Consider the following 25894-nt stretch of genomic DNA (forward strand, 5'->3'; position numbering starts at 1 on the left):
GAGGGCAACCTGCCAGCAGATTACCCAAATGTAATGACTGCAACAGTGAATACACTCGAACATCTACATTTATGGTAAGTGTACACAACTGTACTTTCCTGAGAGGGGCAAACAACTTAAGGCCACCATGGAGAGCACCCACCCCTGCTTGGGACCTTAACATTGTCCTGGAGAAGTTCACACTACCCCCATTTGAGCCTGCAGTGTCAGCAGAGTTAAAATTCCTCTCTTGGAAAACAGCTTTGCTTCTGGTCATCACTTCAGCTAGAAGAGTGTCTGAGCTACAAGCACTTATGGCTGTGGAACCCTTCATTATTTTTCATGCTGACAGGGTCTCCCTCAGGACTAACCCTTCCTTTATGCCTAAAGTGGTGTCCAGTGTAGCTCTCAACCAATCTATCCATTTGCCAACTTTCTTCCCTAATCCTCAAAATAAAGGGGAAAAGATCCTGCACTCCTTGGATGTGCACAGACAGCTAAGATTTTACCTTAATAGGACTAAGCCCTTCAAGAACTCTGACCAGTTACTAGTCAGTTTTGCCCCAGGGGCAGAGGGCAAGGCCATTTCAAAACAATTTATTTTCAAATGGATAGCACACTGTATCAATTTCTGCTACAAACACCATGGGAAACCAACCCCTCAGGGGGTCAGAATGCATTCCACTAGGGCAACTTCTACCTGTACAGCATTCCTTAGGGGGGTCCCTACCAGGGATATTCTGGAAGCTGCTACTTGGAGTTCTGTACACACCTTCACCAAGCATTACCACCTGCCTATCTTTTCCAACTCCAGGGCGGATTTTGCAACAGCGGTCCTGCAGGGCATACTAGCCAGCCCCAACTCTTCTTGACTGCCTCCACCCTTTCTTCAGCTTTGGGAATCTACCCATGTGTGATGACTGCAACAATGAAACACAAAGAACATAGTACAGTTGTGTACACTTACCATAAATGTAGGTGTTTGAGTGTATTCACTGTTGCAGTCCTGGTTTCCCACCCTCCAGCCCCCTTGTCTCTTTCTCTCTCCTCTCTGTCTATTACTCACCCCTTACAGGGCTGTTGGTATTTACTTTTTACTGGTGGTGTTTTCCCACAATAACTTAGCTCCCTATTTGGGGGGGCTTGTGACATTTGGGACAAGAAAAACTGATGTAATGGCATTGGCTGCCTGTTTTTTATACCCCTGATGACCTGACATCAGTCCTGGAGCGACAGCAGCCGACACAGAAATACTAAGTCTCTGGTATTTGGGCTGACTGAAGGCTACCTGCAGGCAGATAGCCCAAGTGTGATGACTGCAACAGTGAATACACTCGAACATCTACATTTATGGTAAGTGTACACAACTGTACTTTTTCCTGGGGGCTCCTCTGGATTCTTCCCTTCAAAAAAGCCTTTCTCCCTCCAGAAAAAATATCCTTTCTGATTCATTACTTCCAAAACATTATACAGACACAGTGCCTCTCAGCCAGCAAATTCCCCAGAGCATTAGGGTACATAACATGGCCAGGCTACACATCAGGAAACTCCAGTGGTACCTCAAGAACCTGCGGTGCCAGCACTCACAATCCCTGATTACCTAAATTTAGCTTATCCCTTGTCTCATGAATTTGCATGGTGGGCACAGGCTTGTGCCCAGACCCTGGGTCTCCCCTTCAGGTTTATCCCTCAGGGTCAAACTTTAACCACAGATGCTTCAGAGACAGCCTGGTGGGCTCATTTCAAACATACTCAGTCCCAAAGCAAATGGGAAGTTCAGGTCAGAGACAAGCACATAAACTGCAAAGAACTGATGGCAGTTCACAAGGGCCTAGTAGCTTACAAAGAAAACTGGAACCCAGGGGTCCTGCTAGCCAAAACAGACAAACACCGCTGTCATGTGGTACTTAAACAAGGAGTCACTCATTCTTACCCTGTATGTTGACTAGCTATGCAGATATGGGATACTGCTCACTCGCAGGCGTAGCACCTCATGGCACAATACCTTCCAGGGGTCCAAAACACTCTAGCAGATCACCTCAGTAGGTACTTGATGGACCCCTATGAATAGCATCTACAGTGGGAAACATTTCTCAGCATAGTCTAGAAATGGGGAACCCCACAGATAGACCTATTTGCCACCAAAGAAAATGCTCAAAAGATTCTGTTCCAGGAGCCAACTACTCACAGCCTGGAAGACAGAAGTTTTCTCCTTCCTTTGGACCCATCTTTTCCTTTATGCTTCCCCTACCCTGCCTTTTCTTCTTCGGGTCCTCCCAGTCAGGGAAGAGGGCCCAAGAGTCATTCTTGTACCACCGGACTGGCCCAGGCAGTACTGGTATCCTCTACTACTAAGCTTAACCAAAGAAAATCTGTGGCAGTTATCTCAGAGAGTGGATCTTCTGACTCAGGACTAGGGGAGGTTTGTGCATCCCAATCTGCAGACTCTGAGACTCAGCCTGGATATTCCACCAGCATCCACCTCGGAGTATGCCCTAAGCAAACAAGTTCAAGACATTCTCAAAGAGGCCAGAAGGCTAGGAAATCATACTTAGCCTAGTGGAAAAAATTCTCCATCTGGTGCCAGCAGAAAGGCCTCAATTCTAATTCAGCCAGTATGTCTGCCATTTTAGATTACCTGGCTACCCTGGTTGACAGAGGCCTGTCCTTTTCTTCCATCAAATTCATGCTCTGCCATTTCAACCCACATTTCTGTTCTTCCCTGTCTTTTCACACCCGCTGCTATAACAATTCCTTATGGAAGTGATCCACATCAGATCTCCCACGAGGCAACCCACACCTCCATGAGACCTCAGTTTTGTTCTGGAAAAAATGACCCTACCCCTCTTTGAAGCAGCAGCCTCCGCTGACTTAAATTTTTTTTGACTTGGAAGGACTGCCCTTTTACTGGCCATCACCTCAGCTAGGAGAGTCTTTGAGCTGTATGCCCTCATGGCACTGGAACAGTTTCTCATATTTCACCCAGACAGAGTATCTCTCAGGACTTAACCCATCCTTTATGCCCAAGCTGGTCATGGACACATCCTTGAATCAAGCCATTCATCTGCCCACCTTCTTTCCCAAACTTCTGAACCAGGAGCGATAATCCATCATTCCCTGGATGTTCATGGACAGCTCCGCTACTGTCTTGACAGAACTAAATCTTTCAGAAAATCAGACCAACTCTTAGTGTCCCTTGCCACTAGCTCTAAAGGGAAGCTAGTTTCCAAACAGAATATTTCCAAGTGGATAACTCATTGTATTTCCTTTTGTTACAGTCATCTAGGGCCTCTGCTACCTCTGCTGCCTTCTTAAAGGAAGTCCCTACCAAAGACGTTTTGTAAGTTGCTACCTGGTCATCTGTACATACCTTTACCAAACACACTTAGCAGCCTTTTCCAGGTCTAGAGCAGGATTCGCCACTCCCATCCTGCAGGACAGTCTCACCTCGCCATAATCTTCATTCTACCCTCATGTTAGCTTTGGGAATCATCCCACAAGTTAACGGTGAAACACAAAGAACATAGTACAGTTGTGTACACTTACCATAGATGTAGCTGTTCAAGTGTATTCATTGTTGCAGTCTTCCCTGCCTCCTTCCCTCTTTGCCTACTATAGTAGTCTGCGTTTTTCTTTTTCCCAAGACAGTGGGCCCGCTTGGGTGTTCCCCCTGCCTGCCCAATTTCTGCCTTAGACCCTTGCTTATTGTTCTTCCTGAGGGCTCCTACCTTCAAGTGGGCAAGAAAAAAACTGATGATATGGCGTTGGCTGGCTCCCTGTATACCTAAGCATATTGATGTTTGGTAAGATGTCTGCCAGCCTAAGGAGGAGGGAGACTTTACTCTGGTAGTCGGGCCTGCCAAGGGCTTTACAGCAGGAAATACCCACAAGTCAGGACTGCAACAGTGAATACACTCGAACATCTACATTTGTGGTAAGTGTACACAACTGTACTTTTCCCCGTGTGTTTTTAGTGTGTTCAGTCCACACTTGTATTCCTGTAAATTTGAGTATTCATTTGCACAGTTCTATTTGCAGTTATTACCTGAATTTACCAGACTTTTATGAATTGTGAAGGGCTTCTCGATACAGTTTCTGTTGTGTACCAGCCCCTGCATTTGAGCCTAATGTTTGTAAGTACTGTCAGTCATCATTGCATTTGTTTATCATTTCTAGATTATTATATTTGCATAATTAAATTATGAACAGAAGTTAAGTTACTAAAATGCGACTCCATGCTAATATTGTAATGTAAGACAAAAATGGAGACAACTGACAGAAAATACATTTGGGGAAGTCTACCAACAATTCTAATGTGAGGGACAGTGAGCTCAAGTTTAGATCTTGTTGACAAAAGCAGGAATGACAGACTTAACTAGACGTTTGCACAAATTCTTTTGAGAGCTAAACATTTGATTTGTTGAATATCAGCCTGTTGTATTTCCTGTAGAAGTGATGGTATTGTAGAAGTTTTTTTATTCCATTTGTGTGTACAGTTAAAAGTAGCATAGCAGCTTGCCATGTAATGAGTTGATATTATTTCTCACCGTTCTTTAAAGTTTACTCCCTTGCTACAGTAAAGTCCCATGAGTTTTATTTGTGTTGGTGGGGATTGTGTAGTCTTTCTTTCACATTTCTCAGTCATTTGGAACTAGACCACATTCTTCAAGTCATTTAATGTTTAGTAACTTGCAGAATGTAATTGCTATACTAACTGGTTGTGGTACCTTGCCTTATGGCTGAAGTGTTTGGAATTCATTGCAAATAAATTGACAAAGGCTAATTCATATTAACAGGTAAGCAGATTAAGCAGTTTTATTTGCTTTGTAACAATACGTCTTTTAAGAAAAAATATGGTTCATCTGACAGTGCGATACGAATGAGCAAACTGGAGTGTTTTGTACTTGCTTTTACTCCAAGTAAGCCTTTGTATTTTCTGTGCCATGTCTTTATAGGTAACCATCTTCCCAAACCCAGGAACTTCTACGAAGAGCTACCATCTGGTCCTGTGGTGCCACCAAAGTCGAGTATTAAAAAAGGTGGGTCCTCAAATCGCATGTTACTAGTCAGTTTTCCTGATATTAAGGATATTACGACTGAGACTAGGAAGTGTGAGCAGTACAGAATAAGAAAGAATGATTTCAATTTTTTGGGGGGAGGTGTAGTAGGTATAATCAGAAGTTTTGTTGCTTGAGTGCAATGTAGAAATTGCTCTCTTTGACCTGCTGTTTAAAAAGATGGAGAAATGCAGCACTAATTTTGAAAATAATGAGTTAATGTTGTGCAGCATGCACAGTGAGTGCTAGCAGTTGAGTTCCGTCAATAGAAAGAGAGCTAGCTGTTAAGGTGCCTTGGGGTCTTAGCTAGATCAGTCCTGTCTATCTTTAACAGCATTACAGAAAGATGGCAGGATAAGGCATGCCATGTTTCAGACAGAGTAGAAGGATTAACATGCACACCTGGAGTACTAGTCCAGTGATACAACGATTGAGATTTAGTGAAAGTTGAGTTATTATATCATGAACAGTGATCAGAAGGTAGGTGGAAAGTTGGATTCTGAGAACAGTGACTAGGTAAATTGTATAACCTTGCCCATCTTCATAGTAATTGGATAAGTATTCAGGCCTTTCTGAAGGCATCATGTAGTCGCACAACTTTTTCTATTACAGTAATGAATAGTGGTACAATTCCTGGTTTATGTCTAGTTGCATATGTAATTTATACTAAACAGCATAACTTCAGTGAGCATGCTGCATCCCAGAATTTAAAGTCACTTCATTATGCTAACAAGGTATAATCTTCTAAATCTTTTTTCCCTTAAGTTATCATAGAAAAATACCTTTTAATTTTTTGTAGGTTTAAAAGTTTATAGATCATTTCTTTGATTTGATGGAGCATGCATTTCTCAGCAAGAGCTTGGGATTTGCCTGTTTACTCTGTCAAATGAGATAGTAGTTTCTTCTTGAGTATTTTTTCCTAGTAGCAATCAGCAGTAGTCATTGTATACTTTGATAATGTAAGCACTTGTCAGTGTTTGTCTTTTTACTTTTATACTAGTTAGTTATTGTTTGATTTGTTATTGTATTATGCTTTTCAGGTTTATATCCCTTTGTATCTTCTCTGCTGTGAAGATGTAGTGCAATAATACATACAGCCATTTTCTCCTTCCTGCTGCACTAAATAAAGCAGTGCAACATTTGTAAAGTTAGACTTGCGTACCTGCTGGCACTACCCTCACCAGTAATTTCCTCACTTCGTTCTTGTGTATAGTCTGTGTTGTCACATATTATCCCATAACACACCCTTAAGCTGTAGGCTTCTGTTGAGAGTAAGATTTACTACTTTGCCTTCTAGGAAGTGGATTAATTTTGTTGAGAGCACAGTGCAGTACCCAGCCCTTGTACCATTCCAGCAGAATGGTCACTCTAAATCCAGATGTTAAGTTGTCAATCTCGCCTTCATTCTTGCTGGATGGGTTCGGAGCCGATCCTCGGCTCCGACTTGGCACTTGCTTAGCTTGAGAACTCCTTTTACCAGCTCGAGGCAACCCTATATCCCATGATGCAAGGCAGGACTACCTCAGATCTCATTTGCCGCTTTGCGAAGAGGTCTCCTTTTTTGCCAGCTGAGGTAAGTTTGAGTTTTCAAACAGCTTTAGTCAGGGTTTATCTTCCCCTTTTCCTATTTTTTAGTATTTTATTACTCTTTTTCCTTAGACTATGTCTAAAGAGGTAAAGGTCTCGGGCTTCAAGAAGTGTGACTCGTGCTGTCAGAAAATGTCTCTGACAGATGGTCACACTTCTTGTGTTTACTGCCTGGGGCCTTTACACCTACAGGACTCCTGTGCTTTGTGTCACTCTTTTAGCCAGCGAGTCCTGCAGGAAAGGAGGAATAAGTTAATCCTCCGTGGCTTGCTAAAGCCGGAAGGTTCACCCACTAAACCTGGGTCCAGTAAGCCTTCCAAGCCATCCAAGGGTCAGGCTACAGCTTCCAAGCCTTCCCCGGTGGCTCCGACTCCTTCGGAGTCGAGATCGGCTCCGGCCGGAGCCGATCTTTCTCCTTCTCAGCTAGGGTCGGTTCCGACACCCAATCTGCTGTTGCCTTGTCTGCTCCGGCTGGAGCCGACACAGTATCCAGTATCGGAGCCGAGAAGCCTTCGGCTCCATCTGGAACCCATAGGACGTCGGCTCCGATGACTTCCTCCAAGAAGAGATCTCGGTCCCCGTCTTTGGAATCTATCCACTCGGCTCCGGGGTCTCCTCTTTTGTCGGAGCGGAGTCATCGGAGCCGATCTTCGAGATCTTCCAGGCTGTCTGACCACGATTTAGAGAGGGTGGTAAGCAGGCTGTTAAAGTCGCAGGCACTGGCCCAAATGCTCCATAGCCCATCTCAGCAGACTTCGGCTATTGCTTCACCCCTTGAACTTCCTCCTCCGACTCCCCACCAGAGTTCGGAGCCGGAGCTTCTCGGGACAGAGACTGTTTCGGCGCTGGAGCCGATTCATCCTTTTTCGGCTCCGTCGTCTTCGGCTCCGATCTCCTCCTTGAGACCTTCCTTGGAGGGATCCGGTCGTCGAGTTTCCCTAGTCTGCTCCGAGGGGGCTAGTGGCATCGGACCCTTGTCCGACCCCGCTCTCCCTCTCGGGGCTTCGGCTTTGGTAAGCTCGGCACCGACATCGGCCTCGGAGCCTTCCCTCTCAGTGGAGCCGGGAATTCCTATTTCCTCGGAACGGGAATATTCCGGTCTCCCAGGGAGGGGAGCCTTTGAGGTGATGAGGAGTGTCCTGGCTCCTGAGCCAGGTCAACGGTCCATCCCTCTAGCTCCTCCCTCTTCGGTGCCTGTAGACGCCTCTTGCCAGCCTCTTGCTCTCAGGCCCAGGGATCCATCGCCCCAGGTTTCCCCATTGGGAATATCTTCCTCTTCCGAAGTTTCTCCTGATCCTGCAGGGGAACCCCCTCGAAGTGGACGTGTAAGAGGAAACACACAGACTTCCCTGAGTCTACTACATCTGATACCGACTTAGATGAGTCAGAGGGTTCCCCACGATCCCCCTCTGAGGATGTCTCCTTTTCAGACATCCTTGAGCTCCTCAAACAGAGGGGGAATTGGCCCTCCATTGACCCCTCCGAGGATGAGTCGGTATACCTGGAGGCTTTTGGATCCCGACCCTCCACCTCCTGGGTGTCTCCGCCTTTCGACCCACTTATGCAGGTAGTGGCTCGGAAGGCGTGGGCAGCTCCAGATTCTGTGGAACCTGTCCCCAGGAGACCATCCAAGTTTATTACGGCCCCTACGGACAAACAGTTTCTTTCCAAGGGCGTCTCTGTGGATGCTATGGTGGTGGCGGCGGCCACTAAGAAGGAACTTGCGGATCCTTCAGTACCTGTCCATCCTCCTAACAAGGATTCTAGGACCATGGACAGGTATGGAATTTTGTTATGCGTTCGCTGAACTACCTTTGTCACTTCACCAGGCTTCAAAGAGATATTCTCAAGGAACTAGGTGAAGTGGTCCAGGATCCTTCTGCTGCTGGGGCTCAAGAAAAGATTGCCTCACAGCTAGAAATCCTGAATTCCTTGTCCAGCTCCTCCATGCGGCTCATATCCTATGCGGCCGATGGAGCGAGCAGGGCCGCAGGCACAGGAGTGGCTCTTAGACGTCAAGCCTGGATGCGGCTTTGTAATTTTGCGGACCCCTTTAAGGCGTCCTTCACCAATACCCCCTTTGATGGTTCGGCTTTGTTCGGACCTCAGGTGAATGATACCTTGACCAGGTGTGAGCAGGACGGTAAAACTCTTTCTGCCATTGGAGTCCATTTTTCCACCCCTTCTAGACCATATCCCAAGGGTCAGAAGGGAGGGAAGATGTGGTTCCGCAAAGCCCAAGGAGCTACACCGGACACATGTGGTCAGTTTACCCCCAGAGGCAGAGGGGGTAACAATAATAGACGCTGCCCTAGAGGCAGGGGGTGCTCAGAACCAGGGCAACAGGGAGTCTCTTCCTGAGAAGCCCTTTCAGCAGCCCTGAGGTGTTGGCCGACCGTCCACCCTTGGAGGCAGTCGGGAAGGATTTCGCTGTACCCAGTAGCCTGGCATTCCCTTTCACAAGATATGTGGGTACAGTCGATCATATCCGAGGGTTACAAAATCCCTTCGAAAGGTATCCCGTACCTCAACAATCCCTTCCAGACATCTCACCCGGTCAAAGGGATTTGGCAGAACAGGAGGTTTCAAAGCTCCTAGAAAAAAGAGCCGTCCAGACTGTTCCGGCAGACCAAGTAGGATCCGGCGTCTACTCGAGATTCTTTTTGGTCCCCAAATGGACGGGAGATTGGAGACCAATATTAGACCTGAGCAGTCTAAACAGATTTGTCAAGAAGGCAAGATTCCGGATGGTCACGCTTCAGTCCATTCTGCCCTTTCTGGGCAAGGACAACTGGATGTGCTCTATAGACCTTCAGTACGTGTACTATCACATAAAGATTCACAGGCGCTCCAGAAGGTTTCTCCGCTTTCGGCTAGGGACCAGTCATTACCAATTCAGAGCCCTGCCCTTTGGCCTCACTTCAGCCCCCAGAGTGTTTACCAAATGCATGGCAGTGGTCACAGCTCATCTGAGATGTCAAGGATTCCAGGTGTTTCCTTATTTAGATGACTGGCTCCTCTCCGCCACCACCAGGTGTCAGCTTCTTCAGACCAGAGACTACACTCTGCAGCTATGCAGGAGTTTGGGAATTTCAGTGAATTTCGAAAAATCTTCTCTGCGGCCTTGCCAATCTATCACCTTTATAGGCGCAGAATTAAACACCGTCAAAATGTTAGCCAGACTAACAGATCAAAGAATTCTGGACATCCAAAAATACGTTCGGATTTTATTGCAGAGCAGCAAAGTCAAAGCCAGGCTGATACTAAAGGTTCTAGGTCTTATGGCTGCGGCCATTGTTCTTCTACCACTGGCTCGCTTCCACATGCGTCTTCTGCAGTGGATGTTATTCACTCAGTGGTCGTTCCACAGTCTTCCGATGAGGCATGAAATCTTAGTCACACAATCATGCAGGACTCATCTGAATTGGTGGATATCTTCCCCTCTTCTTCATCAGGGCCGACCTTTTGTTCCCCCTCCTCCGGTTGCCACAGTTACTATGGATGCCTCTCTGATCGGGTGGGGGGGCATTATCAGGGCAGGATGGTCCACGGGACGTGGCAACCCATAGAATACCATCTGCACATAAATGTCCTGGAGATGAGAGCGGTGCTTTTAACGTTGCAAGCCCTCAACGACTTTCTTCCCGTAGGGACTATTGCAGTACAAATGGACAACATGTCCGTGGTCTGGTACATCAACAAGCAGGGCGGGACCAGGTCCTATCCGTTGTGTCGAGAAGCTCTCAGACTTTGGCAATGGGCAATCTCCTCTCATCGGTTTCTGATAGCAACGCACATCCCCAGCAGGTCCAACCTCTTGGCGGACAGGCTGAGCAGATCCATTCTCATGCCTCACGAGTGGTCTCTCAATCAATCTGTAGTGGACCAGATTTTTCTGAAGTGGGGCACACCTTGTTGCGATCTTTTTGCTACACCCCAAAACAACAAGTGCCCGATTTTTCACCCTCTTTCCCCTACCAGGCCAACCCCTGAGAGACTCTCTAACCCAGGATTGGCCCCGGGACTTCTGTACGCTTTTCCTCCCTTTCCCTTGATTCCACAAGTCATTCAGAAAGCCACCGTTTTGAGGGCCAAGTTGATTCTCATTGCCCCTTACTGGCCTCGACAAATTTGGTTTCCGTCTCTGCATCGTCACCTCCTGGTGCAGCCCTGACATCTGGACCCAGTTCCGGATCTCTTGATCCACCAGTCGGGTCAACAGCACCGGGCCATTCATTCTCTCAACCTCACTGCTTGGTTGCTCCACTTCCTTCCCTAGCCAGGCTTCCTATGATCTCTGATTCGGTCAGAGACATCTTAGTGGCTTCTTTAAAGTCGTCCACCAGAACCGTTTATGCTAGCAAGTGGCGACGTTTTTCCATTTGGGCAAATTCCAGGAATATTGATCCCTTTACTGCTCCTGTGCATTCTGTTTTAGATTTCCTGGCTGAGGTTTTTCAGTCAGGATCTTCTTCATCTACAGTAAAAGTTCAACTGGCTGCTATTTCCAAGTATCATGTTGGCTTGCATGATCATAACATTATGTCTTATAGACTATGCAAGGCCTTTCTGAGAGGAGTTTTTCTCCTAAAGCCGCCGATAAAGCATCCTCCTCCACAATGGGATCTAAATTTAATGTTGGCATCCTTGATGTTACCTCCCTTCGAACCGTCTGCTTCATGTTCTTTGAAATTATTGACATGGAAAACTATATTTTTACTGGCTGTCACTTCAGCAAGAAGGGTTTCCGAGATTCAAGCTCTCTGCATCCGTTCCCCTTACTTGGTTTTTCACAAGGACAGGGTATCCTTAAGAACGAACCTGTCCTTTCTCCCCAAAGTTGTGTCTCAAACCAATATTAATCAATCCATAGATCTACCAGTTTTTTTCCCAAACTATTCTGACAGAGCTGAACAAAAGCTTCATTTTTGGATGTCCATCGTCAGCTCAGGTACTATTTGCATAGAACGAAACAATTCAGGAAATCGGACCAATTATTTGTCTCCTATGCAGAAAACAGGAAAGGTCTCCCAGTGTCTTAAGTGACCTTATCCAGATGGTTGTCTTCCACCATTTCTTATGTGTACTCTCTCAGAGGCAAGCAACTACCTTCTAAACCGAAAGCACACTCAACCAGGAGTCTATCCACTTCTGCAGCCTTTCAGGATAGACTACCCATTGATACCATTTGTGCAGCAGCTACTTGGGCCACTCCTCATACCTTTGTCTCTCATTACAAGTTAGATTTGGCCTCCAGAGACAGGGCCAGTTTTGGTTCCACAGTTCCCAAGAGTCTGTTCCATTGAGCCACCCGGGATACAGGTGCTAGGGACGCGGTCCCATCCAGCAAGAATGAAGGCGAGATTGACAACTTAACATTTAGAAGTTATGTACCTACCATAACGTTCCATGTTAGTTGTATTCTCTCGCCTTCTTTCTTGCGTCCCTCCCTCCTTCCCCCTGGCCTGGACAGATCTTGAAGAGTTCCTATCAGGTTGTTTCCTCCTGAGCCTTCATTAGAGGACTCTTTTATTATGAACTTGGGTTTCCTAAATATATTAGGTTAGTCCTTAGCAGGGTAGGTTAGCTACCAAACGAGATCTGAGGTAGTCCCGCCTTGCATCATGGGATATAGGGTTGCCTCGAGCTGGTAAAAGGAGTTCTCAAGCTAAGCAAGTGCCGAGTCGGAGCCGAGGATCGGCTCCGACCCCATCCAGCAAGAAAGAAGGCGAGAGAAGACAACTAACATGGAACGTTATGGTAGGTACATAACTTCTAATTAATCTCCATGCCAGGTACATGTGCCTGTAACTATTCCCCATAATACATTTTACTACACACGTTCCCACAGTAATTACTCATGAGCCAGTGAGTCAGGTAACCCAGAACCACATATGTACCACTTCTCCCATGCTCATCCCAATAATGGTATAATTACACTTCAGCTAACTGCACCATAAAATAGTATACCACAGTGTGTACCCTGTTCACCTTATTTTGCTGCAGTGTTAAAAAATGATTCGATATTAGAATATTGTGTACTTTGAACAGTGTCCAAGCATAGTTGCAGTTTCTGAAACTTCTTAGCTTTTTACCAGTATTAAACTCTTCTTGCCTCTCTCTTAGGGATATCCACCAAGAAAGACGCACTGGGGACATTAAGCTGTGGTTGAAGAAAAAATAGTATTACCATCTCTGCAGCTTATGTCCTTCCCCTTTATTTGATTACCATTTTTAATTCTCCTTTGGAGTCTCTGCTTAATTTGACCATCAAAAACAATTTCATCTTTCTTGGTGACCTAAAACTTAACTGGGTAGATCCTGTACTTAATATAATTAATCATAGGTTCATGGGTTGATACTAGGCTATCTGCCCTAGGGCATTTACAAGCCTAGCCAGTGTGTTTGGCTTTCGTCACCCTTCTTAGATTAGTTGACTGTGCCTCTGCATAGTAAGTCACAGAAGATAGCCCATTTAAGGTTAGTTTACCATGCCTCTGTCTAGCAGTGACACAGAAGTGATCCCAGGGCTAAATTTACGATCTCCCATCCAAACATCAAGATTCTTCTTGAAGAGGGTCATTGAGGGGCTCTGTCTGACATGGATTGGGATTTTGTTCCAGAGTGATCAATGCTTAGTCTAGCACAGTTAACACTAACACCAATGCAATCCAAATCATCATAGCCAGAATGATTCTGTTATTGACATTATACTTAATGTACTGGATAAATTGGTCCCTAAAGTACAAGAAGCTGTTTCCAGTTTTATTGGTATTTTTTGTCTTGGTCTGCTTAAATGTATTGAGTGGTCACAGATAATATTCACTTTGGTCTTGCCAAATTTCGTTTCATAATTCACAGCTGATTTTGCATTGAAAGATGTATGAATTAGTAGCACATCATTGGCATTCAGTGCCCCTGACTCAGCAAAGATCTCAGTGAGCTGCTTCACACCAGGAGTAAGTTTGGCATTAATCTTCCTGCTGAATTATTGACCCTTTGTAATAGCCATAAAATGCATCTATTAATAAAAAATGATTTTTAAAAAAAAAAATCAGTCAAATCTAAACAATCATATAAAGGAATGAACAAACCAGTAATCATAAAGTCCAAAACACACTCTTTAGAATTACAAATGACATTTTAAACAACTTCATCTCACCCATGCTTCTCCCCTTTATTCATTTCAACTTAAGTGCAAAAAATCTGGACAAAGCTGAAAGTGGCAGGGGTGGGGGCAAATTTTAAATATTGCTCTTATAAACTTAGAAAGTTGGTAGAATGACATGTCTTGCATTATCATGCATTATCTCAATGATGTGAAGTCTGAAACTCAAATGTATGTTGTTGTTTAGTGACTTCAGTCCTCAAAGATTTGTCAGAAAGTGACAATTTTTATGAGGAACAGACCAAAAATGTGCGAGACAGAAATCTGGAAGCTCTGCAAAAATCTGGACAGCTGACATATGTGATCCTTTTCTTTTTCCACCCAGTTTTAGCATCTTGAATATAATGACTTTAATATCTGCAGATTTACCCAAATTGTAATATAGAACTGTCAGTCCAAGATCAGTTGTCAGTGTTCTAACTGGCATATGTGATGCATCTCCTAAAAGAAATGACACTCCACTATAAATTTTTCAAAATGACTTACTTGTATATTACTCAGCTCCTCAGTTGATTACATGTTGAAAGATCGAATGATTGAAATATCAAACTGCATATGGTTGAGACCATATGGTCGATATTTCAAAAGATCGATCTTTTAACATGGCTAAAATAAAAAAAAAATATATTAAGTAGAAGACTGTAATGCAGGAAGGCAAGCCCCCCTGCACCCCCCTCCTACTGAAATATGCCAACTCTGAGATCGCGCTACACTGAAAATACAATGCGGAACAGGAAGTTTTCCTATTCCCTGCTGTAGCGCGCTCTCGGAGTTGATATATTTCAGTAGGGGGGTGCAGGGGGGCTTGCCCCCCTGCATTACAGTCTTCTACTTTCTTTTTTTGTTTTAGCCATGTTAAAAGAGCAATCTTTTGAAATATAGACCATATGGTTGCAGTTCGATATTTCAACCATTCGATCTTTTAACATGTAACCCCTCAGTTGTACTTTTAACCCATACCTCTTCTGTGGAGTCATGCTACTGATTTGAAACTACCAGAATATTTTCACGAGATAAAACTTCTAAGTCTTCTGCCCCTGAGAGCTTTCAGCCCATACTAAATTTCCTATCCTCTTTAATTTGAAAGCACATTTTCTCATATATTATTAACCAGCGTCTATTACATGATTCTCAGCATGGCTTACATCCCAGCTTTAAAACAGTTGCTGCCTTACTGAAAGGTGATGACCATATATTTACCAAGGGCAAAGGTCTCCTAACAGCAGCTTTAGCTATTGACTTAGAATTTATTTGATCAGGTTAAGCGGTCTTGCCTGATTGCAAGTCTTGAAGTATTAGGCTTTGTTGAGGAATGCTATGTTGGCTCCATAACTGTTTGTGAGATAAAAAAACACTTTTTTTCAATTTAAGGAAAGCAGACTTCAGACCAGACACAGCATGTTTAGGAATGCTGCAAGCCTTAGTCATTAATCCAGTTCTCTTTTTCTTTTACATCATTTATCTCCTGGCAGATTTATCTTCTGTATGAGTAGCACCTTATACAGATGACCTTCTTGTTCTGAAAGGAGATAAAACCTTAGATGAAATTCAGAAATCCACTCAAGAAGACTTCAGCAAACTTTGTTTGGTTTAAAGAAAATGATGTACAAGTTGATATTTCCAAAACAAACTCCTATGTTTGACATTCCATAAAGATTATCTGTGCTCTACCATTGAAATCACTTACCATTGGAGTAATATCACACGTTCACAGCTGCATGTCTGTAGGTATTATTCTTGATATCTCCCTCACTTTCTGTGACCAGAAAGTCTCCAGTGAAACAAAAAAGTCTCCGAGCACAATGAATCCAACACTGGCAACTCCCAGAATATATACACCTTACAAGTGCGCTTCATAAAATTTGCAACTTTTTCATGCTGGCTAGTCCCATGAACAATTACTGTACCCTTCTAAGTATCTCTTACTGTCTACTAGCCACCAAAAGGATCACTCTTCTATTCAGCTGCAGCATTTATTAATGCAACTTGAGTTCACATCCTCCAAATAAATTATTTCCTAATTAAGTAAACTACCCTTATAGATTTCCAGGGTCTGTTACTACTAGCTCTATAGGTCCTTGTCAGTTCCATCTTTGCCTTCTGCAAGCTCATCACCACAGTAGCTTTAAAATTTAGTCTGGTATTTTACATAGTGCACCTCTTGCAAATGCTTTAGAGGTGTGTATTCATTTTCATTTTCCCACCAGTGCCTTATATCCCCCCCTTCTCACTTCTGTTTAGTCCTCCTCTTGTATACTACCCAGTCCCATTCTTCTTCCTCATATTTCCTCCATACTGTCCCTCTCAGTCTTATATTTAGTTTTTAGTATGCCCTGTTCTGTGTATACAATCTCTTAACATATGACCATATTGTAGCCCCCCCCCCCCCACATGATTACTGTTGTGCCTCACACCTTGGTTGTAACTGAAAAGGGTTATTGAATTGTTTTCTTAACTGGTCATCAAATAAACAAAAGGAAACTAATGTCTCAGTTGACCCTGAATGTTGTATCTTTTACTTATTAATGCTTCAGAGCTATGAAATGTCACATCTCTCATAGCATACAACATCCCTCTGTTGAAAAATCAAGTTAAAAAGCATAAGCTGAACAAATGTATTGAATGTTAGCAAAAGGTACAAAGAGCAATGTTACTACCAAAGTCTTCTTTGGAGTGGTACTAGTCAGTGCAGTGTCGTAGTCTTTGATCTGTTGTAATATTGTGCAGTGCACACAAATCCAGAATGATATTTTCTGTAGTTTCATAACTTAGAAACTATACAATATGAAGTTGTTCATTCTCGCCGTTCATTCTTTACTGATGGGTTCAGAGGTGATCCCTCAGCTCTGATATGGCCAATTGCAAAGCTTGAGGTCTTCAAATAGCTCAAGGCCAAGTCCCTATCCCATGATGCACCTGGAATTACCCCAGATCTAGTTTGCCGCTGCAACAGATCAGAGGTTCTGATTTAGCTAGGGTCAGTTAAGCTGTTTTTTTTTTCATTACTTATTGAAAATTACTTATTGAAAATTTTTTGCTAGTTAGATAGTTAAAATAGTTTAGGATAGTTGATAAAGCTCTTATAACTTTCAGTGTGTTTTCCCTTTCCATTTAGTGTGCTTTAACAAATTTCTACTTGGAATCTTTTAGGCCTAGTTTAATAGTTGTTTCTCTATTTCTGTGTGTTATTCATTGAACTTTTGTCACAATTTCTACTGTTTTTCTTAGATAGTTATAGTCATTTGCTGTGTGGTCTGTCTAGCCTTCTCAATTTTTATAGATAAGGCTTAGTACTTCATTACTGTTGAAGTGTAGTTTATAGTAAACCTTAGATAATTTAGATAAGGTTGTTGTTTCTTAGCAGCTATCTCCTTCTTTTTTGCATAGTCTGCTTGGAATTTCTTATAGTGTGATATCGCATTTATATTTGTATTACTGTGTGTTTGTGATTTAGCCTGCTTTTATTTAAGGCTTGTGTGAAGATTTACTGTTGTGTAATTGAGCCTACTTTTATTTAGGCTAGTGTGAGTAATTACTGTTGTAGTCTTTTTTGTGGTGACAGTAATTTTCCTGACAGTACTATGGCTGACCAAGATAAGCACCCTAAGTCTGGCTTCAAAATGTGCCCAAAGTGTGGCCAAAAGATGTCTGTTACAGACAGCCACGTTAATTGTGTTTACTGTCTAGGGGCTCTGCATTTGCAAGACATTTGTTCCATTTGTCATTCCTTCTCCTCAAGGGTCGTATAGGAAAGGTAGAGGAAACTTATCGATAGAGGCTTGTTGAAGCCTTTGTTTCAGGAAGCGTTGAGTGACCAAGATGGATCCAGCAAGTCCTCAAAGTCTTCCAAGACATCGGACTCGAAATCGAATTCTCTTTCACTGCCATCGGAGCTGACAGTCTTTACCTTTCGGAGCCGGACCCCAGTCTTAGAACTGGTGTCTGAAGTGCCTAAGAGTCCACTTCTCCATTCGGTACCACCTTTGGTACGCTCCTCTCGATCATCTTATCAGCCTGTTGGATCTGGATGTGGATCGTGTGGTACAGAAGCTGTTATTGGCACAGGCCTTAGCAAAAATGTTATCGGCTTCGACCCAAATGGCTTCGGAGCCGAAGATCCTTGCGCCAACTCTTAGTATTCCTCCACTGAGCCATGCTGGTCCTTCAGAGCCAGAGGAGGCAGACCTGATGTTAGTGGAACCCTTGGAGCCGATGCCTGCTCCAGTGTCTTCGGCTCTGTGCACTCTGATGTCCTCTGTGCCAATCGAAGACTCCAGGAGCCGACACTTTCTGGTCAGATCCGGGGAAGACAGTCGGACCGACTTGTCAGTTCCAACTTTGCCTCTCGGGGCCTCGGCTCTTATGAGCTCAGCTCCTACCTCGGGCTTGGAGCCCACTGTCCCAGTGCTGGGGATGTCGACAGTTTCTTCGGATCCGTCGGCTCCCTCGCATCAGAGCAGAGGTACTTTTGATGCCATGAAGAGAGTCATGTCTCCTAGGACAGCTTCGACTTCAGGTCTGCCTTCCACCTCCCCTAAAGTGCCTGTGTCTTCTTATGCCTTGCACGTCCTGACCAAGCGTAGAGTCCCAGAGCCTCAGGAAACCCCATTGGATGGCCCCTGCTCTTCCGAGACCTCACTAGAAGTTCCCATTGATGAGGTTCCCAGGAAGAGATTATGTAAGAGGAAACACCTAGATTACCCACAGGAGTCTTTAACATCAGATACTGACTTAGATGAGTCAGAAGGGTCCCCATGGTCCCTCTCTGAGGATATCTCATTCGCTGAGATACTTGAGATCCTCAGGCAGAGGGGTGATTGGCAGTCCAAAAGCCCTACTGAGGATGAGTCAGTTCTCCTGAAGGCTTTCGGGTCACAGCCCTCCACCTCTTGGGTGTCTCCGCCCTTCGATGAGCTGATGCAGCTGGTCTCATGAAGGGCATGCGAGTCTCCGGATACTATGGAGCCTGTCCCTAGGAGGCCTAATAAATTAATTTATGCCCCCCTTGACAAACAATTTTGACAAAAGGTGTTCCGTTTGATGCCATGGTGGTGGCGGCAGCCACCAAAAAGGAAATGTCTGAGACTTTGTCTGTCCATCGAGACTCCAGGATTATGGATAGATATAGGAAGCGCATGTTTAGTTCAGCGACCTTTGCTCTCCATTCGCTGAACAATTTAACCCATTTTACTAGGTTGCAAAGAGATCTACTTAAGGAGTTAGGAGATGCTCTTCAGGGTACAGTAGCTGTAGGAGCTTCTGACAAAGCTGCTGCCCAGCTTGCTACCCTCAATTCTATTGTCATCTCATCCATGCACCTCATCTCTTATGCAGCTGATGGAACAAGTAGGGCAGTGGGTACAGGAGTTGCTCTTGGGAGACATTCCTGGATGCGCTTGTGTTCCTTCGCGGAGCCCTTCAAGTCATCCTTCGTGAACACTCCCTTTGATGGCTCTACCCTTTTCGGGCCTAAAGTGAGGGAAACCTTAACCAGGTGTGAATAGAACGGAAAGACAATGCCGTTGGTGTCCGTTTTTCCACTCCTACCCTACCCTAAAGGTCAAAGGGGAGGAAAAATGTGGTTCAGAAAAGCCCAAGGAGCCTTTCAGGACACACGTGGTGAACCCTCCTCCAGGGGCAGAGGAGGGAGCAATAATAGAAGACGCCACCCTCGCAGCAGAGGGGGTCCGAAACACCAGAGCGACAGAGATCACTTCTCTGGGAAGCCCTACCAGCGCTCCTGAGAGGAGGCCTGACTGTCCTGCTCTGGAGGCAGTCAGGGGTCGCTTATCTTTGTACCCAGATGCCTGGCTCAAAGTAACAAAAGACAGCTGGGTACAGAGTATCATTTCCAGAGGATACCTCATTCCATTCGCCACACCCCCTCCAATCATAAGAAGAATCCCAGACATTTCACCCAGTTACAGGGAACAGGCAACAATAGAGGTCCAAACGTTGCTAAGAAAAAGAGTCATACAACCAGTCCCAGCAGACCAGACAGGATCCGGAACTTACTCAAGTTTCTTTTTGGTTCCAAAGAAGACGGGGGACTGGAGACCCATATTGGACCTCAGCAGACTTGAACCAATATATAAAGAAAGAGAAGTTTCGGATGGTCACGCTTCAGTCTATACTTCCCTTCTTAGGGAAAGACAATTGGATGTGCTCGATAGATTTTAAGGATGCGTACTACCACATAAAAATGGCCAGACCATCCAGGGATCACCTGTGCTTCCAGCTGGGAGCCAATCATTACCATTTTCTAGCCCTGCCCTTTGGTCTCACTACAGCCCCCAGAGTGTTCACCAAATGTTTGGCAGTGGTCACGGCTCACCTGAGACGTCTAGGATTCCAAGTGTCTCTGTACCTAAATGATTGTCTCCTTACCGCCACCACCAGGCATCAACTCATTCAGGCCAGGGAGTCCACTCTGTCACTCTGCAATCATCTGGGCATTACAATCAACTCAGAAAAATCTGCCTTGTCGCCATCGTAGCATATTATTTTTATCGGGGCAGTGTTGGACACCACCACCACCACCACACTAAGGCTTCCAATAGAAAGAGTCTTTCTTCTTCGTCAACATGTCAGCATTCTGATATCAAAAGACAGAGCACCAGCATCAGAAGTTCTGAAATTATTAGGCATGATGGCAGCAGCAATTCTAGCCATATTACTAGCTCGTATACACATGCGGATACTACAATGGCTGCTGTTCACTCAATGGCCTTATCAAGAGCTCCCCATGACTCACACTATAATAATCACAAATTCTTGCAAAAGGGTCCTTCAGTGGTGGTTGACCTCCCTTCATGTCACGATAGGACGCCCATTTGTGCTACCCCCTCCAGCGGCCACGGATGCTTTCCTGATGGGGGGGGGGCATTTTCAGGGAAAGACTGCCCAAGGCACATGGACCAATAAAGAGACACATCTGCATATCAGTGTCCTGGAGATGAGAGCAGTACTTTTGGCATTGCAGTACTTTCAGGACTCTCTTCCTCTGGGTACGATTGCGATTCAGACAGACAACATGTCGGTGGTCTGGTATTTGAACAAACAAGGAGGAACCAGGTCTTACCCCCTTTGTTGTGAGGGTCTCAGAGTTTGGCAGTGGGCTGTTTCTACCTAGCACTTTCTGTTGGGAATGCACATCCCAGGAAAATCCAATGTGATAGAAGACAAACTGAGCAGGGCAATCTTGTTGCCCCACGAGTGGTCCCTCAAGAAAGAAATAGCGGACAAGATATTCTGCAGGTGGGGCCTAGCTTGCTCCGACCTTTTTGCCAGTCACATAAACATGAAATGCAGAAGCTACTTTGCCCTGATTCCCCCTCCGGGAGAAGCCCCAAGGGACGCACTTGTACGAGATTGGCCTCCAGGGTCTCCTCTACGCATTTCCACCAATCCCGTTGATACCCAAGGTTCTACAGAAAGCAAAAACCCTGGGAAGGACCATCATTTTAATAGCCCCTCATTGGCCTCATCAGATTTGGTTACCCTTCCTTTGACTTCATATTTTGGAGGATCCTTGGATTCTGGACCCTGTTTCAAACCTTCTGATGCACCCGTCTGGGGGATCTTCATCCCTCTCTGCAGTCCCTGAAGCTGACTGCTCCAGTTCCCATCATAGCCAGGTTCCATAACCTCTCCAATGAGACAAAACAGATCCTTTTGTCTTCTCATAAGTCTTCTACTAGGAAGCTATATCTTAGCAAATGGAAAAAAATTTCTGTATGGGCCTCTAAAAATAATATTGATCCTTACCAAGCCCCTATGGCCTCCATCTTAGAGTTCTTGACTATGATTTTTAATAAAGGAGTTGCAGCAGCAACAGTTCGAGTTCACTTGTCTGCTATTTCTAATTTTCATCTTGGCTTTGAAGGATTGAATATCATGTCTCACAAGTTATCCAAAGCCTTTCTCAAAGGGACTTGTATTCATATTAGACCACCTGTGAAGTCTTCCTGTTCTCCATGGAATCTAAATTTTATGCTTTGCCGTATAATATTTCTGCCATTTGAACCAGTTTCATCTTGTGATCTCAAATTTTTGTCTTGGAAGACTATATTTCTGGTAGCTATTACTTCTGCCCGCAGAGTGTCAGAGCTTCAGGCTTTATCCACCAAGCCTCCCTATTTGATATTCCATGCTGACAGAGTCTCAATTAGAACAAATCCCTCATTCTTGCCCAAAGTTTGCACTGAAACCAGTCTCAACCAAGTTATTGACTTGCCAGTCTTCTTCCCCAACCATTCTAACAATTTTGAGTATATGCTGCACAAACATGATGTTCATAGCTCAGATTTTATTTGGGTAGAACAAAAGATTTCAGAAAATCAGACCAGCTTTTTGTTTCATTTTGAGACTCCAGGAAGGGGAGACCAGTGGCTAAAACAACTGTGTCTAAATGGTTATCTGATTGTATCACCTTTGCCTATTCATCTGCCAGTATGCCTTGCCTTTGCAACACAAGAGTAAGGTTCACTCAACCAGAGCAGTTTCTACATCATCTGCCTTTTCTGCCAGACTTCCCATTGATAACATTTGTGCAGCAGCCACTTGGTCAAAACCTCATACCTTTATCACTCATTACAAACTTGACAAGGCCTCCAGGGACTGGGCCTCCTTTGGATCCACTGTCCTGAGAAATATACTCCCGTGAGCCACCCGAGTTTGATGGTGCTTGGGATGCTACCCATCAGTAATGAATGAACGACGAGATTGAACAACTTCACATAAAGAAGTTATGTACTTACCATAAAGTTCCATGTGAGTTGTTCATCTCGCCTTTATTCTTGCATCCCTCCCTCCTACCCCCTCCTGGGCTGATAGAAGACCGAGATGCTGGATCTATCCTGGTTACTCAATCCTTCTATACCTTTCTCGTGGGAGTGAAAGAATGACATATGGTATTGTTATACGCAGCAAACAAGATCTGAGGTAATTCTATGCGCATCATGGGATAGGGACTTGGCCTCGAGCTATTTGAAGACCTCGAGCTTTGCAATTAGCCATAGCGGAGCCGATTGATCGGCTCCAAACCCATCAGTAAAGAAGGAAGGCGAAATAAACAACTCACATGGAACGTTATGGTAAGTACATAACTTCTTTTTCTAGATGTATAGTGTCAGAAGACTTCTCAGCTTGAGCTTTCACATGACATTAAGCAACTCCTGAGTACTGATTTATCAAGGTAATTACAGAAGTATGAAAAATTATGTTTATTTGCGCAATTAACAACATCAATAACAATAAATATCTCTCAACATGTGCAACATGCAGTGCATGTACCAATGGCATTTTTTCAACATCATTTAAAGTTTCACCTGCTATCATACAATAGTATGGAAGTCACTTGGTTTTGGAAATATTAACGTGCATGTGGATGTGTTTCATATCTTCATAAATGCTAGGAAAGAGCTAGTAAATCTCTTCAGTGGAGTGTGCTATGCACAAACAGCAACAGTGTTTTTTCAGTTTTCCACCTTGACATTTCACAATATGCTCTTCAATGATGTATAGTTCTTTAAGTTATGAAAATATGAAGAACAAGTGATAAACACTGATTAATATCTCCACTTCGTTATATCCTAAGCTGACAATCTTAGTATTGTTTTGTTATGTACAACTTTTCCTTTCATAAATCACTGATAGTGAGACACTTAGTGAAGAAAGCTAGTCCCAAAATTTATCAGGAATCCATAAGGCACTGTAGGCATTAAATGGAAAGCTATAAATATATGTATGTATAGATAAATAATAAAAAATATATGTGTATAGATATACTCTTAAGTTTGAATGATATAATGTGCTGTTAGCATTAGTGTGCTGTCTAATTTTTATCTGCAACCATTAGGTGTCATTAACTGCGTTTGTTTTTTTCTCAAGGGATAAGCAGTTTTGGGGACTTTTTTTCCTCAGTTCATCTGTACTTATTAAAACAGTGTTATTACTTTTTAAAGTTTGGTGTTGATTTAGAATGCTGCAGCTTATGTTTTGTTTTTGTGACCATTAATAATGACAAAATTTTTTACACTTCAGCAGAACATGATAGTAATAGGATTTATGCTTAGAGAACAACTTCTCCCTTGAAGAAATAACAGTGAAAAATGCACTGAAATGTAAGAAATGACCACCGTTTTATTTGGTAATTTCAATTCAACCCCTGTGTTAAATATATACAAATCAAACCACTTTATGTTCACCTGTTGTAAAAGTTAGTTCTGATTCAGACTGGGTTGCAATTTGGTCTGATAGGGAAGATGATAAATGAAACCTCTGTGAAGATTTAATTTTGAGAAGTGTATTCCTTTAATGTCTGAACACTCTGAATGTGACAAATATTCAGATGTACAGAAGGAGGAAATTATTTTACAGCTTTTCTGAAGCTAAGTTAGATAAGTTGGTGTGTGGTTCCCTAAACCACCATTATGTTAAGACTTGGCAATACATGAGGACTTTTCTGGCTGAACAGCCAAATGTGCCTTCATGATGGAGTAGTCTAAGTCCTACTACTACTTCAGGTATAGATGTTCATCATGTTTCACTGTTGCAGTCATTACTCTTGGGTTATCCTGCTGGCAGGCTACCCTCAGTTGGCCAGAATTCCAAAGTCTAGGTCCGGCATCGGTTGCTGTCACCTCTTCCCTGACGTCAGTGCTCCAGGGGTATAAAAGATGTAGTTGACGCCATTTTCTTCAGTCTTTCTTGCCGCGCGGTGCCCGAAGCAAAAGCAGTTCGCAAGTGCCGGTCAGCCGACTCCTGAGATTTTCAAATCCAAATTTCAGAACCGAAGTCTTCATTAAAGCTAAGTACCCCGTTGGGGAAACTTTTTTCTTGCTCTAGACCCATGTCAGAAAAAGTTAACAATTGTATTTCTTGTGGGAAGCAAATACCTCATAAGGATTTTCACTCTTACTGTTCTCCTTGCCTAGGCCCTGATCACAACGTTGCTAGCTGTCGGTTTTGTGCTAGATTTAACCAACGCACTGTCAAGCATCGGTTAGATTTTGCATTTCATTACTTTGGCCGAAGATTTAATTACATAATGCAGTCAGAACAGCCGACAACCGGAGTTTACAAAAAACGCAAGGACAAGGATAGGCATCCGAGGTCCAAAACAGACGACGAAGCCTCTACTAGGCCAGTCGCCGGTTCTCAGTGAGGTGCTTTCGCAGCCCCTGGCGCCCGCTACCTCAGAGCCACAGGCTGCTACTGACTCCCACGTGGAGCCGACTGGGCCTCTGGAAACTCAAGGTATTGGACACTCGGAAATCACTCCCTCAGCTGGGTCCGGAGCCGCTGAGCAGGCATCGGCTTCTGAAGGGTGTCTTCAGACCTACACAACTATATATTAAGCCATCTTCAGCTTCAAAGACTAAAGCAGCTCTAAAGACAAAGAAACAAGTACAGCATTCTCCTACTCAGACTTCCATGCCTAAAAAACAGATGCTCAAAATGGCTGAAGTCCTAATTACTTTGATGAGGGGCTCCCATCCCCCTCCTGATAAGAGGCCTAGGCAAGAGACAGAGTATGATTCTTCTGATCAGGTATCTATTTCCTCTGATTCCTCTTCTGAACAGGATTACTCCATGCTTCCCTATGAGGATTCTGATGCTGAAGAATCCATTCCTTCAGCCTCTCCTCCTGAGGGCTATTCTTTTCGGGAAACACTGCATACTATGAGGGAGCATTTCCACTGGGAGAGCCAAGATTATTCTGAATCTAAGAAAAGGCTCAGAGACTTTCTGCTTCTTCCTCAGCACAGACCCTTTGCTATTCCACCTGTTCTAGACATTGTAGATGATGTATTTTCAGAGTCTGGTCTGTCCCCTGACTCTTTACCCCCTGCTAAGCCAGACAGATAATACAGGGTCCCGGATTCTCATAAATTCTTATAAAAAAAACCCCGCTGCTGACCCAGAAACTATATCTCAGGGTCCCAAGGGGGTTAAAGCTTCCACTGCAAAAAGCCCTGTCCCCTCTGATAGGGATTCTAGGGCTCTAGACAGATGGGGGAAAAAAGTTTACACTTCTGCCACCCTGGCTGTAAGGGCTTTAAATTGTCAATTTCATATGCTTAAATATCAACAATATTTA

At 44.1% G+C, this 25894-nt stretch overlaps 1 protein-coding gene across 4 annotated transcripts in view; it reads left to right on the plus strand.

Annotated features, from left to right (window-relative positions):
- Window positions 1-25894, plus strand: part of TAB3 (TGF-beta activated kinase 1 (MAP3K7) binding protein 3) — a 1373830-nt gene that overhangs the window by 1251082 nt on the left and 96854 nt on the right. For all 4 annotated transcript variants that reach the window (XM_044072385.1, XM_044072386.1, XM_044072388.1 and 1 more), the window contains one exon: window positions 4935-5018. In XM_044072385.1, the coding sequence (XP_043928320.1) occupies window positions 4935-5018 (84 nt within the window). The remainder of the gene's footprint in view (window positions 1-4934; window positions 5019-25894) is intronic.

This window comes from Protopterus annectens, chromosome 5.part0 (assembly GCF_019279795.1).
Source record: "Protopterus annectens isolate FY-2018-M chromosome 5.part0, PAN1.0, whole genome shotgun sequence".
In the NCBI taxonomy this organism is placed as follows: domain Eukaryota; kingdom Metazoa; phylum Chordata; order Ceratodontiformes; family Protopteridae; genus Protopterus; species Protopterus annectens.